The sequence below is a fragment of the Mya arenaria genome, chromosome 2, assembly GCF_026914265.1.
Source record: "Mya arenaria isolate MELC-2E11 chromosome 2, ASM2691426v1".
Taxonomy (NCBI): domain Eukaryota; kingdom Metazoa; phylum Mollusca; class Bivalvia; order Myida; family Myidae; genus Mya; species Mya arenaria.
The window spans coordinates 37,323,550-37,337,746 of NC_069123.1; the positions used below are offsets into that span (position 1 = coordinate 37,323,550).

Here is a 14,197-nt window from a genome sequence, read left to right on the forward strand (position 1 = left end):
TCCACCTTAGCCCGCGAAGAAATTTGCCTATCATACGATTATTTTTACTTTATTCCCAATTTTCTGTTTTCCTAGATTTTCTATCACCCTTGACTTCCGGTTTCAGAGTAAGGTTTTATAACGGCTTATTTCATTGGTTCATGAACTCCGCGAGACGTTTCGCGTACAAGTGTCAACAACTGTAATATTTGGACTGAAAGTGTTAAACACAGAGAAGTCTTTGACATTAAATTCCGCTCTGAGTGACTTGAGCGTGCTTATTTCGGGTCAGACTGGTCCTGGAATTACACATATCATCAAATCCGAATATGAAATTTCATGAGACAACGGAAAGTGGCTTAATATGCACCACAGGATTGACTTGTTTCCTTGACAGCGATCTCATCGCAAAACGTTTCATAGGTAAGAAGTGCAAAATGTTTTATTTATAAAAAAGAGCTGTTTACCAATACGCCGTGTTAAATAATAATCTATATAATTGTAGAAACATGCATGTATTTTGTGTGTATACTTGCGTTTGGTTCATTTTCACACGTATATTTAATATTAAGTATTAACATTATATTTATTTATATACTATTCTAATTTTCTTTCATGGAAAATTGTGGAATATATTTTTAAATGACATATATTCACTATTTTGACCAAAACAAATATAAAAAATATTAATAATAATAAAATAAAATGAAATGTATTACTGTATCCAGGCAATGTGACGAACACCTTTGTTTAATTCATTTTGTAGTTTAACTTTATGCTTTGTTTTTTATGCATGCTCACAGAAACGAGTGTCATCTCAATTTCCTTTGCAATTGCCAACATGCTCTTAAAGGAACTTGGTCATGTTTTGAGACCAAAATTTTTATTTCCTGCAACTGAAAATGATTAATATTATTATTATGCTTACATTTACCTTTATCACAATCACATATATATTTCAATGTTTGATATCATAATTGTAGAAAAAAATAGGAAATAAGAAACAAAAGAGATTGATCCCAAATTTGATTCGAGTCTTCTTGTGGAAACCAGTAAATTATTAGGAAAATGGATAGACCACTCAACTATACAGGCACATACCCCAGCTTTTGCTGAAAAGTTGAATATCAATAAATATTTTCAAAACATTTATTATAATGCAGATGCTACAAGTCCATGTGCACATTGTGCATTAATTAATAGATTTAAAATGAATGTACAGTTGTAGCTAGGTTAAAATAAACCTTTAAAATTAGTTTGTTTTATATCTTTGCAGGGAAGTGATGGATGGCAACACCAGTATCCGTGACGGTCATATATTGAAGTGTAGACTTGTGGGCTGCAGTTCCACAGAGTGAGACACACCGGAACTATCTCCTTTCCCACCGCCTAGATCTGGGCTCAGTGGAGATGTTACATTGCGCTGTTAACAGTTTTAACATGATATCGCTACAACCTGGAAACAATGACTTATATAATGACAATCTGCCGTCTTTATCTTTTCAAGAGTTGGAATTTTGTTCCAGCTGTGTGAACTTGCTCAGTAAAAGATACTTACAGTTGCTGAAATAGTATCTTTAGAAATGCATGAAATGTTATATAGGAATAATGCTATATAGGTATATATGTATTTCACCTCAGCTCAATATAGGGATAGTAAATGTTTAGTTTCTCAGACCATTTTGTAACATTTTAGTAGGGAGCATATAATGCTATTGTTTTTACAGGATAATTGCTTTCAATTTGTATAACCAGTTTGGCTTTAGAGCTGCACTCTCACTGTTTGACACTGATATGAAATGTTTGGGGGGGGGGGGGGTTCTCAGAATACGCTAATGTTGGCATTAAAGCCTTCAATTCAATTATCAATATAAAGGTAACTTACAATAGAACAACTCTCAATTGTAAGAAAGAACGCCAAAATCTTAAAACAAGTTAAGCGCTAATAATGCTTTTCACTATAAAACATCAATATTCTAAAATAAATATGAAAAACTACATTCAAATATTACCATAAAACATCAATTTTCTGACAAAAACATGAAAAACTACATTCGAACCTTTTGTTATATCACTGTTTACCAGACATTCACTCTGTAAGAGTGCAGCTTTAAATTACTATCAGTAGCGCAAAAGCAAAATCATTTGAAGATACATGCTTTAAAAGCGGTGCCCTTTAAAGTATCAAGTGTTACTGATGCTTTTCAGCAAAATAAAGCATTTTTTAAACTTCTTAAATGAATAAACTCCAGTATAGAGCTCTATTGGAACTTTTAGTGATGTATTGACTTTTAAATTAGCTATATTGGAACTTCAAATGATTTGTTACCTTTTTAACTAGCTTTTATCAATAAGGAAATTAATTATTTTGCTCTCTCTATAAATTGTGACCAAGTTAGAAGTCACTATAACCATTTCATATTTGTTGTTAATGAAGTTGTGTTGTAATATTGCTTAAACTTATATTGCAAGATTTGTCTAATAAAACATATAAAATAATTTGCTTGATTGTGATGAAAGTTGATAACTTAACAGCCAAGTCTGTTTGGAAGGTAGAAACCAGGCGCGTAGCTGCCTATCCGCGAAATACACGACTGAATCCACATGATTCTGACAAAAAATCAAACAGTTCAGCCAAAGCTACAGAATCACTATGCGTGTTTGAGTACATGTAAAAGACACATGGACATTGTCATCGAGTATGTAATTATACAGTTTAATGGCAAAACTGACAGAAAATTAGACTTCTGTAAGACAATATGAGTGTTTTTCACATTATCGAACCTTATTTGTTTGCTATTTTGTAAAAAAGATCTGCCGAGAAAATAAATTTGTTGATTTATGATCCTTAAACTGTCCATTCACAAGTACTAAAGGACCTAAGAACGCCCAGAATACACCAGGTTGCTCCATTGTTTTCAAAATTTTCATACCCCCCCCCCCCCCAGCACAATTATGAATCCACATGAATAGAGGGCCAGCTACGCCCCTGGAAACCAGTATTGTGTACGTTATATAGTTTGTGTTTTTTTTGTTGTTTTTTTCTGGGGGGGTATTTATTTTTCTTGGGGGGGGGGGGGTGCGCCGGGTGCGTTCTCCTATAGCTGTTAGTGGTTAGTCACTCAAATACAAAGAACAACAAAGTTTCTTCATTATATTTATCGATTTAACTTCGTTTCGTATAGTAAGAATTTAGCAATATATAAGAAATATGTTGTTATGTTGAGTGCAGAGTGAGCGTTGTTTTCTGTTATAATTATGCCTTAATCTGTATAATCATTGCATTGCATCATTGCAACTTCATATTTCATGTGGACTTTCATTCATGAGTTGCTTGATAACGAGGAAGACGGTCCAAAATGTTAGAATTTCAATTTGTTAACGATTTTAGATGAAAAATACGCCGCATTTTCATTCGACCAATCAAATCACATGTTACAAACTGGACGAAAAACAGTAATAGAACCGGAAATCAAGGGTGGTAGAAAAACTAGGAAAACAGAAAAATGGGAATAAAGTCAAAACAATTGTATGACAGGCAAATTTCTTCGCGGACTAAGGAGGAGTGTTCGGAAGATAGAACTCATATCCTTAAATTCCGATGGTGTTAATCTGCAGAAGTTCTTTTGAACTGAGTAATAAGATTGATACGTGACCCGGGTAGAGATGCGTTAAATACCATGCTAGTATATTATACAGTACAAAGTGCATATTTAAAAAAAATATATTTTTCACACATTTGTTTTTTTTTTAATTTAATTTTTAGTAAGGAGTTATAAGATTTTTTTTTTATTTAAAAAAATAAAAATAATTGAGTTTGAAAATCCGGCGCCAGTGAATAAACAGCTTCAAAAAACCAAACCTCACTATCCATAAGAAATCCAGGAACTCTTGTCTTTCAACGACCGCTAGATCGGCGAGGCCCAAAAGTAACCTGTTTTTCGCGAAATTGATATGTATATATGTGATGTTAATCATTGTCGAACATCAACAAAACGTTAGATTTTCGGTCAGCCACAATGATTTTGTCCTCTACTACAATCATAGCCGAGATGTTAGCATTGTTTTGATCAAAATCAACACTTCCTATACCCTTCGCAGTCAAACATGCACTTACCTAACTCATCATAAAAAGTTCTTAACACAATACAGTTCTCAATATATTAAAGGGGCTGTCTCAGGTATTATAAAATAGCGAAAAAAAATTTTGTCGAAACCTGACATAAACTTGGCATCGATGTGTACAATGCACTGAAACTTACTAACTGAAATACCGCATAGTTTACAATTTATTTAAGTTTAGCAATTATTTCTTATTTTTCCATTAAAAAATATTACTGGGTATGTCTACCAGGTAGAATTCATTCCTTATGCGTGATTGGCTAGTCGGTGTTATCACGTGATATTACCGAGGTAGGTGTATTAGCTTAATTATGTCACCCGATTAGAATAAGCCTTTGTAGCTCAGTGAGTAAGACGCTGGACTTCAATTTTGGCGACGCGGGTCCGAACCCGGTCTCCGACACAATGATTTTTTTTACAATTATGATGTCAAAGCGTAACACATTCTATTAGATTATTGTCCTGAGATTCGTTACAGAAAAAAAAACTTTTTTGGTGCCAATCTGTGACACAGTCCCTTTAACTTCCAATTGACGTATAATCACACAGCTTCTCAAAATTGCGCCAGGAGAAGTGCACAAACCTGCACGTTCATTGTATATTTCATGATAACATTCGAGTCGCCAAGATATACACAAGATGATTCAGCATACTTTATGAAATAGATATTTTAAAATGGTTAAATCCTGACCAATACATATTAAAATATAAATATATTCAAACATAAGTATATTTTGAATACATGCATTCACTGAAGAAAATGTGACTACTGTATTTTTATAAACTTTCTGCATGTTATAAATATGATTCCAGTTGTCCGTACGTTATATATATATATATATATATATATATATATATATATATATATATATATATATAAACTATTTGTTGTATAAAACATAGGCTGAATAAGAAATATTGATCTTCATAATGCAACTGTGAATAAAATATTATGCAAATGTGTAGTGTTTCGAATTTATGGTAATACTATGTGGTCTAAACCGATTATCTTGGATGGTATGGTTATTGGCCATATTTATTGTTAAGCCTCAAGATCATTAAAAATGGCCTCAACCTCGTTTACATGTATACTTACCGATAACATCTTTATTCAATTAATTGATTTATCTCAAAATGTTTTCTAACATCCCGTCAAGACAAACATCCATTTTTAAGTCAAACTATGTGCTAAAAATGAGACTTGTTAAATGGGCCATTTAGAGACATAATAGCGTCGCGAAGCGGAGCAGTAACTTGTAGAAAGCCCGAGGATTGGAAAGAAAAGCGAATTAAACTGCATAATTACATATAGAGTCGAAGTAACTGCGCCTATTTTGCTAAATATCTGAAAAGGCAAAAAAGAGAATATTATAAAAGCTTCACTATTTTAGTTTGGTTATAAAAGTGATATTCTTCCTAGCTTGAACAAGTTACTTTCAATTAGAGGCCAGTCATACATCATTAAACCCTACACGGAAGTGAAACTTTACCTTTATGGAGGAAGTTTATTGAACTAAATGTGAATCCCCTCAAATGTGTGCTGTCTTAAATTTGTACGCGCTTTTAAGGTGAAGCACACTGACTGATATTTCACTTCGAGCGAATGTTTGGTAAAATGGCTGACATTTTTGTAAAGTTATTTAAATGTTTAATGTGGATAGTCCTGATAACCTTAAGTGTGCAATCTGTTGTCTTGGTAAGTCTTATTCTTACATTTTTATATTTAAATATGCATATAATTAACATAGATCCGATCGTTATTACGCTCAATCGCTCATTTATTGATTTATTAAATTGTACAATCAAATTTCTCAGAAGTGTAAAACTAAAATGGAACCGTATTCAAAATGCGACGAACTACTAAAAGAGTTTAACTCTTTTGAACTGGTAGAACTGTGTCCATGTGTTTTGTACCTAACCGTATATATTCAGATATTATTTAGACAATAGGCACTGTAATTAAAAATATAGATGTTTTTACTCCTTACGAAGCATGTTTTGGTTTCATTTTCTAAAGAACTTGTATGTGCATATGTATGAACTGAAGTACTCGACCCATGAGTCTGTACTTATGAAGCATCTTAATTAACTTCCTAGCTTTATCCATTTTCTTAATTTAAGTATGTCACTGGTTATATTGTTTAATAACCTTTAAATCTTACATGCCGTCTTAATTGATTTCTTTCAATATTGCTTTGAAATTGTTATGAAATCAACTTATGTTAAGGACATGACCTAAGAAGTTGATGATAACGGACACTGGCTCTTTCAAACAAGATGCATGCTTGGTATGCCTGTGTACATACGTTATGTAAACCAACCTTCAGGTTTATATATCACTTCCGTCTGTTTACCTTACTATGGAGATTCGTATCGTATATAAAGCTGATGTAGTCATGCCCGTCCCTTTTCATTTCAATGAATGATAATATTGTTTATACAACGGATGGGATCATGTCCGCGTAAAGAGCTCTCAACATACGACATTTTCAACATCATATTATTTTATTTTTCATGCTAGATAGAGATATTTATAGTCGTATAAAGTGTAATGGGAAATAAACAAGCTTGCCATTCACACTTAACCTATTGTACTTTCAGGCTGAGAAGAAATGTGTACAGACAATATGCGGTAAGCTACACTTTTGTCATCATAATTTGTTTTCGTCGCATGTATGGAAGCGTATTTCGTATAAACAGCAGAGCGTTCAGCAAGGCCAGCGTTTACTTAAAGGTTGTACGTTGTATCCCTGTTGCAATGCAGTGCACACGCTGCAAACCAAACAGCAAACGTTCGCCGCAAACATGTTTACTGAACGCATGGCTGATGTCTGCCTCTGACATAACATCAATCCACACGAGGAGTACTTCCTCATGGATACGCAAAATGGATACAATAAGTTGTTAGCTGTTGTCACACTCGAACTGAAATAAAAATTGTAAAAATCAAATATTGACCTAATATTTGTCTTCGTATATTTTAACTGTTTATATATACATGTTTAATGAAAATTCAGATTGTAATATTATGTCACGTACAGTTTCGTATATTCTTTCACTTCAAAAAAAACTTTTAAAATGATACAAACATTATTTGCGATCACCAGCAATCCAAAATCCACATATTTTGTCTTGAGTATCCGATACCTTCGTTCCTCTTAAATTTTAGATAACGGTAGCTGTTGCGACAGAAGCGGCAATGTGACAGCTGCAGTTAAACCGTGTTGCTGCACGAGGAAGCCAAGCGGTTCCTCTATATTCTGTACACGTTCTAGCCATTCATCATTGGCCTGGTGTAAGTTTGCATCAACGGCGTTCTTTGCTTAAGGCTGGAATTAATCGCGCCACTTGCTACCCTGTTACAACTACGTTTAGTGCGTGTACTACATTTTCAGTCAATTAGGCGCTCCACATGTTTAGGTATCTTATTCACGAATAAATTACTTAAATAGCTCTAACCTATACTTGGTAGGAGTTGAGGCGAATAAAGTCGAACTAGTTTCCTTTTTGTATTTTGACTCTCTTTTCGACTCCCAGATCATACTATTACGACTCCTCTACGCGAAGTAAAATAAACTGTTATAAATAATGTCGACCCCCAATAGAAAAACGCCTACCCGGTTTGATTTAAACTCGTGTAGAGTAGTTGTAATATTATGAATAACATTATTCTCGTATTCTTGTTTCAAATAAATATTGAATAACTCGCGAGATTCTGTAACATCTTTAGCATGCTCGTAAATCATATCGTAACAAACAGTTATATATGCACTATTATTTCCGAATAAGATTTTCCACAATTAATGCTATTGTTTTAATATTCCATTACGGATGAATGAATGTCGAAAGAAATATGAATGATACCGAGTTGTATTTGAAAGAAATGAGCATAAAACACGGTATTCCTACATTATGAGACCATAGTAGATCACAGTAAATCTTTAAACATTCACCAATCATTTAGTTTTTTTGCGCTTTCTGCTATTAAATACACGGTTACAATCTTGTTTTCAGTAGCAAAATTTTTCATTAATGCATTATTTATTGATGTTTGTCATACATGTGCGTGTATTGATGTTGAATAAGCGTGTCGCTTTAAACTATATTTTTGCTCAGATAACTCGTGCTTACCTGCTGTGATACTACAAAAAGAGTTGTGTCTCTCTGTCCGTCTCAGCACGGCGGCAAAATGAAATTAAAGTTTGACAGGCAAAATTGTCTTATAATTGAAATTAAAAACGAAAAAAATAGTAAATGAGAGGCTGAAGGCTTTGCAAATCTGTTGGCGTGACATGTGTGATTTTGCTTTTTGCAAGTTCTGATCATATGAAATACAAATCGAAGCCAAAACATATTTGGTGTGGCCCCAAACTGTAACCGATAAATGCAGGTCATCACCTAAGCTTAGGTTAGGTAAACTGATGAATGTTTAATTCAAATAGCTAGTTTCATATTAAAAACTCATAAACCAATATGTAATCGAATGTGTGTTGCTAATGTTAAGTAAATTAAATGAAAGCCGATAGTGGTTGATGACGTTCTGGCTATTAGCCATAGGTTAAGTAAGACAGGATCTTTTAGTCAACACATTTGCATTTTCTGCGTAATTCTTTATCGTTCTTTATTTATTTAAGATTCATAAGCTTGCTTCACAAAAAGGTTGTTATCGTATGAACTTAATTAAATAAACTTTTCAGTTTAATCTGCACTATTTGATAACGTATCACATTACACGTCCAATTTTTGTAACCCAGGCGCATCAATACTTTTAACATGTCATGTCAAAAAGTAGATCTGACATACCTGATTTGATTAGTGGTACAAAAGTCTGTAGACCTTCGGCTTACAGCCTATACATGACATAAGGTATATGATCTCAGTTTGCTACCATGCTATGTTGTTGTAGTTTTCACGCATGTATTAGTTATTGTTTTAGTATTGCTTTATATGATATGTTTTATGATTTTGATATTTGCCAAATTTAGAGCTAACTGTGAACATGTTTTGTAGATTGGATTGTGCTGATTTTGGGTATTATTGCTATCACCACTGGTGTAGTGGGATTCCTCATCTTCAGACGACGAAGACGTGCCTATGCTTCCATGTAGTTTGAACGTTTCAAGACTTTCATAAGATTACAGAAGGGCTGCCAAAACCTAATCCAAAGATATAATAAAACTTCACCAGAGCAACTCCCAACTCTACCACAGAACACCCACAAATTACCACGGAACACCCTTGAATTATAACAGGACAGCCAAGAACTATCACAGATTTAGCACAGAACCCACACAACCTACCATGGACCACCAGGAGAATCAAGAGCTATCCCGGACCAGGACTCTTACAAATTAGCCCTGAAATACAACAAGAAGCACCATCGAACACAACATGACTACCACTGGACACCAAGTTTATCTTACTCTTAAGACTACATCGCGGTACTCAAAATACACAATGCTCAAGGAATTTCCCTAAAATACTTACCAGTAATCTCAGGACAGATGCATGGCTACTCAGTGACACCCCAAATATTCAAAATAATGCAATTTTGTAACATTTTTATTATGTGTGATATTTATATTTAGCATCAAATGCGTTTCTGCTTGTTATGATTTAAGTTTTAGTTTTATAATGAGTTTTAGATCGTTAATCGAATATTTATAAAAATAAGGAAATATAGAATTAATATTTACATTTTATATGTTGATTAATATTTTTATTCATTTGCAATATCGAACATTTTTGTGAAGTGTGTGTAAATAATGTATGGGTAAACCATTTGTGCTTAAATCATTTTTAAAAGGACAAACAAACAAAAATTATACTGATCTTCAGCCATATTCAGATTACAATAAACACATTTTCTATCATCTCTTTGTATCATCTCTAAAGCCAATCCATGGGCTGAACAACGTTATCTTCTAACAGCATATCTATTATATTCATTAGTGACACAATCAATATTTTTTTAATAAAAAGCTTGTTTTTTATCTTTATGTATTTTGAGAATCATTTTAGTCACACTGTCGTGATCTGAATTGAACCCCCGAAGTTCGCATCCGTTTGGAATTGTAAATGATTTCATAAAATGTAATTGTTTATGTTTTTCTTTGATGGTTAAAAATATTTTTAAACGGGGATGAACAAATAAGTCACATGACCAAAATGCAAACTCCAGTTGTTGTTTTTTTACCGATTGGTCGTCAAACCAGTTAAGTCTCCAATCGATATTTTAGTTATACGCGGGAGTCGGCTAAAATGATGTGGCGCAAAATGAATGAATTGTTTAGTCCTCGGTCGCTGTATTGGTCACCTTTCACATTGCATAATTTCCGAGAACTCTTCGAAAGAAATATTGTTCAGGAATGCCAACAGATGTAGCTTATATTGAAATGTCACAGATTTAGATAAAAAAAAAACATCATGTATTTTTGATTATATACTTTTCGATTGTTCAGGAATGGTGTTTATTTGTGAAAAAATATTTTCGATGCAATTGGTACAACAAATCATTTTTGAAGAATTTCAAATTTAGCAAAGGCACGTAGGCATTTCTATAATGCAAAAGTATGTGTCTAAAATGCACGTAATTGTAACAAAATTTCAAATCTCCTTCTCTTCTTAATTAATATTTTCTAGCGCACTGGATACACATTTTCGTCTGAATTACAATGTCGCACACACTGTTTCGGTGGAATTTCAAAGACGTATTTATCCACTTTGTTTTGACGACTATATTGCTATGTATATATACATAGTAACAGGATAACGTAGCTGCGCACGGTTTTGATTTTTCTATTTGAACCGGATTGAATACTTTATATTTAAATTCTGTACTTGAATTATGTATCGTGCTTTTAATTTTACTGAAGACATGCGTTCGATAAAATTCACAAGGCTTAGCAAGGTATCGTTTTCATGAATATAGATGCTGTACAAAAGGAAACTCCTGTTGTTTGATGAGAGCGCACTAGGTGAAACGATTCAAAGGTGTTCGTTACCGATCGCATGGGAATAAACGCGTAAATGAAATTAATGGAACTCATGTAATATTTATATGTATAATTGAATGCAACATTGTAACTATATCCGACAGAAAATAAATGTTGCATGAAAAGTGTTGTCAGTATTCATAACTTCATAACCATGCCGAGTTTATATTACATATTATTGCACTGCTGAATTTGTGAATAAGATTTCAAGTATTCGTCAGTTATGCACAACAATAAACTCGAGTATTAACCGCAGCTTTTAAGTTCTAAGCCTGTACACAATAAGCGTTTTACCGAACTATTCATGCTTTTGTGCCATACGTGAACATTTTATTATATAACTATAACTGGCTTACTCAGACAGAAGTATAAGACTCACAGTATCACAAACAAACTACCTTAACACATATTCTTGTTTTTGTTCCATATGTTTCATAATATAATTATCAATATATCTTGGAATAAATATTTTTCATGTCATATGTCATTTGACTGAGCATTATTTAAGAGCTGCTGTCGATTAAGCAAAGAAGCGCTGAGAGCTGCCTTTTACAAACTGATGTAAAGTTCAAACAAAAATATATATATAAACACTTTGTGCTTTGAGTTTCTTAAAGATAGACTCTCGATTATTTGAAAAATTCCCATCGAAGATAATATGAATCGCAAAACAAGTGATGATTATTATCAAGAGTAGCATTGAAATGAACTATACTGACAGTTTTCTTTCGTGTACCTTTCTTTTAACCATGCCAACAGTTCATAAAATTTAAAAATCTTACCGCATTGAAGTCATTATTAGCAGTTTAGAGATCAAAACAGTATCAATAGCGAAGAGAAGCATGCATATCTGGTTGTAATATTCAACAACTCAGGGTCAAGATTAAGTTCAACGTACACATTAAAGGTCGAAGTACAATTTGAAGGTCAAATTTCGAACATTTTTTCACTCGAAAAAGCTCACGATAATTAAAATAATCGTGTTATCTTGATATACAATAAAAAAACACCTCATTTCTTGTTGGTTCAAGTCAGGATAAAATTGTATCAATAAGTCTATGATGATTTTATGAATACTCCAAAAGTAATATAAGATGCTTTACTTTAAGGGGGCGTTTCCTCAAAACTACAATAAAATTATTTTTAATCACGATTGTCGATTATAATCGAAGCAGAGGTATTTCTTGTTTTTTGGCGTTAATCGTAATGTATATATTATGCAGATGAACGGATATGCGTTCATTTAATAATGCACAATAGGAGTAATACATTTAAAAACCATGTTGTATGGTGGTGCCGTCGTCTTGTTTCATGTCAGCTCCCTAGCTTGAGCATGGTTTGCCGGCATACTATCTTGTCATATTTTAATCAACAGCACATGTTATTCTTTTTATTCGAGACGTATGGCCCTTGACTTATGATCCTTTAAACAAATTTGTCCGGTCTTTAACTGGGGCTGTATTCAATAAGCATCTGAGTAACAATTTTCATCTTAGTGAAAAATTGCCCTTTTGTAACTTTAAATTTTAAGAAAATGGACAATGTTTATACACCAAAAATATGAAAATAAGCAAGAAAATGGTCTTAACAATATATGCATAAGAATAATTCTGATGAAAATAAATGGATATTTAAAAAAAGCGTTGTCAAGAAGTTCACTAAGATGAAAATATTCACTTAGATGTTTATTGAATTCTTCCCCTGGAGCATTTCTGATCAAATATTCTATACTTAGGTACATCGTTGAAGGGTATATCAGACTGAGCTACGACACAAAAAGAGAAAAAGTCGTATTATTCTCCTCAATGATCTGGAATATCCTATCATTGTCTGAACGCAGTAGTATACGTAGCAGAGCACTATGGATCCGGAATGGTATGGAGAAATCGGCCAAACACTCCTGAAAGCTATGTGCGTCCCGTAGCATTCGGGAAACTCAGCCGATTGTTTATAGTCGGATAACAATCGTTGCTATGTATTGACTGATTATGCTGTATCGGTTCAAAGTCATAACAATGTTCTGTGTTGTCTGAACGGTGTCTTGACGGGGTCTTGTGGAACATGCATGATCTGAAGAAATATTTCACTGACATTTCTTGCAAAATAAGTCCAGATTGCGTACAAATCTTCCATCAGCGTCGGTTTACTGTCTAGATCTCTGTCGGGTCGCATTCGGGTGAAGATACAAATCGTAGAATCGGATTGAGAACGGATAATCGGAACGAATTCGGCTGGAGGCGGCTGAATGTGGACGCTTCCTGAACAATATCTGATTCTTATCGTGATTGAATAAATGTTTTACACCTTTTCGAATTTCCCGCAACGAATCACAAAGATCTTGATCGGACTTCAATCAAAAGTCAGGGGTAAGCTAAAGTCGGCCTTGAGACCTAACAGTAAAAAATGCATTGCATTGATGGTTAATTTTGCTACGTCATGTTACTATAATAATGTTTTACTATCATTAACATATTATGGTTTTGAAACATAAATGTGATTTTTTCTTAGAAATACTTTAAGAAGTCTTAGTCTTTTCGCAGACTTGAGATTTTCGTAAATATAGCCCGAGACAGCACTAATTCGCACTAAGATCTAAAAAACGACCCTTGATTGGTTTAAGTTTGATTACATTTTCACTAAAAACTATTTTTTAATCAAGCATCTGCTATACATTTTTAACAAAAGTTTTTTTTTTTTTTATAATGGTTGGTGGCATAATACCTTGAACAAATTTGATCAACAGCCTGAAATCCAACTGCCTGTTATCCCACTGTTCTCTCTGGAGCTTGAGTTCTTGATTTGTCAAACGTTGATACCTACCTGCATAAACTATCTATCAATTTGAAATTTGTTAAAACCGCGTAACACCATACGTTCCATTTTGTATCCCCGGCGCATTTATTATTTTACATTCCATGCCTAACGGATTTTGATTTGCGGTACCAAATTATGAAGGACTGTGGCCTTTGACCTTGTTACAATGAATTTTAGGTAGGAGTGTGAACTAGTATGCTTTAGGTATTCTCAGTACATTTTTTGTACTTTTTTGTTTTCTTTTTTCAGCTCGCATCTTCCCGCATTTTACACATGTGAATATTCAT

The 14,197-nt window shown here is 33.5% G+C and overlaps 1 protein-coding gene across 1 annotated transcript; it reads left to right on the forward strand.

The window, feature by feature from the left end:
• The first annotated feature begins 5,609 nt into the window (after positions 1-5,609).
• On the forward strand, positions 5,610-10,094 carry LOC128242978 (uncharacterized). The gene is made up of 4 exons (XM_052960440.1): positions 5,610-5,797; positions 6,703-6,733; positions 7,271-7,396; positions 9,112-10,094. Exons 1-4 carry the CDS (start codon positions 5,705-5,707, stop codon positions 9,207-9,209), a joined length of 348 nt encoding a protein of 115 aa, XP_052816400.1. The 5' UTR covers positions 5,610-5,704; the 3' UTR covers positions 9,210-10,094.
• The last annotated feature ends 4,103 nt before the right edge of the window (positions 10,095-14,197 follow it).

What these genes read in the sequence shown, in the direction of transcription:
- LOC128242978 (XM_052960440.1), top strand. Translation starts at nt 5,705, where the DNA reads ATGTTTGGTAAAATGGCTGACATTTTTGTAAAGTTATTTAAATGTTTA. An exon ending in GTGTGCAATCTGTTGTCTTG is followed by an intron (nt 5,798 to 6,702) that starts GTAAGTCTTATT and finishes TTGTACTTTCAG; the next exon opens with GCTGAGAAGAAATGTGTACA. An exon ending in ATGTGTACAGACAATATGCG is followed by an intron (nt 6,734 to 7,270) that starts GTAAGCTACACT and finishes CTTAAATTTTAG; the next exon opens with ATAACGGTAGCTGTTGCGAC.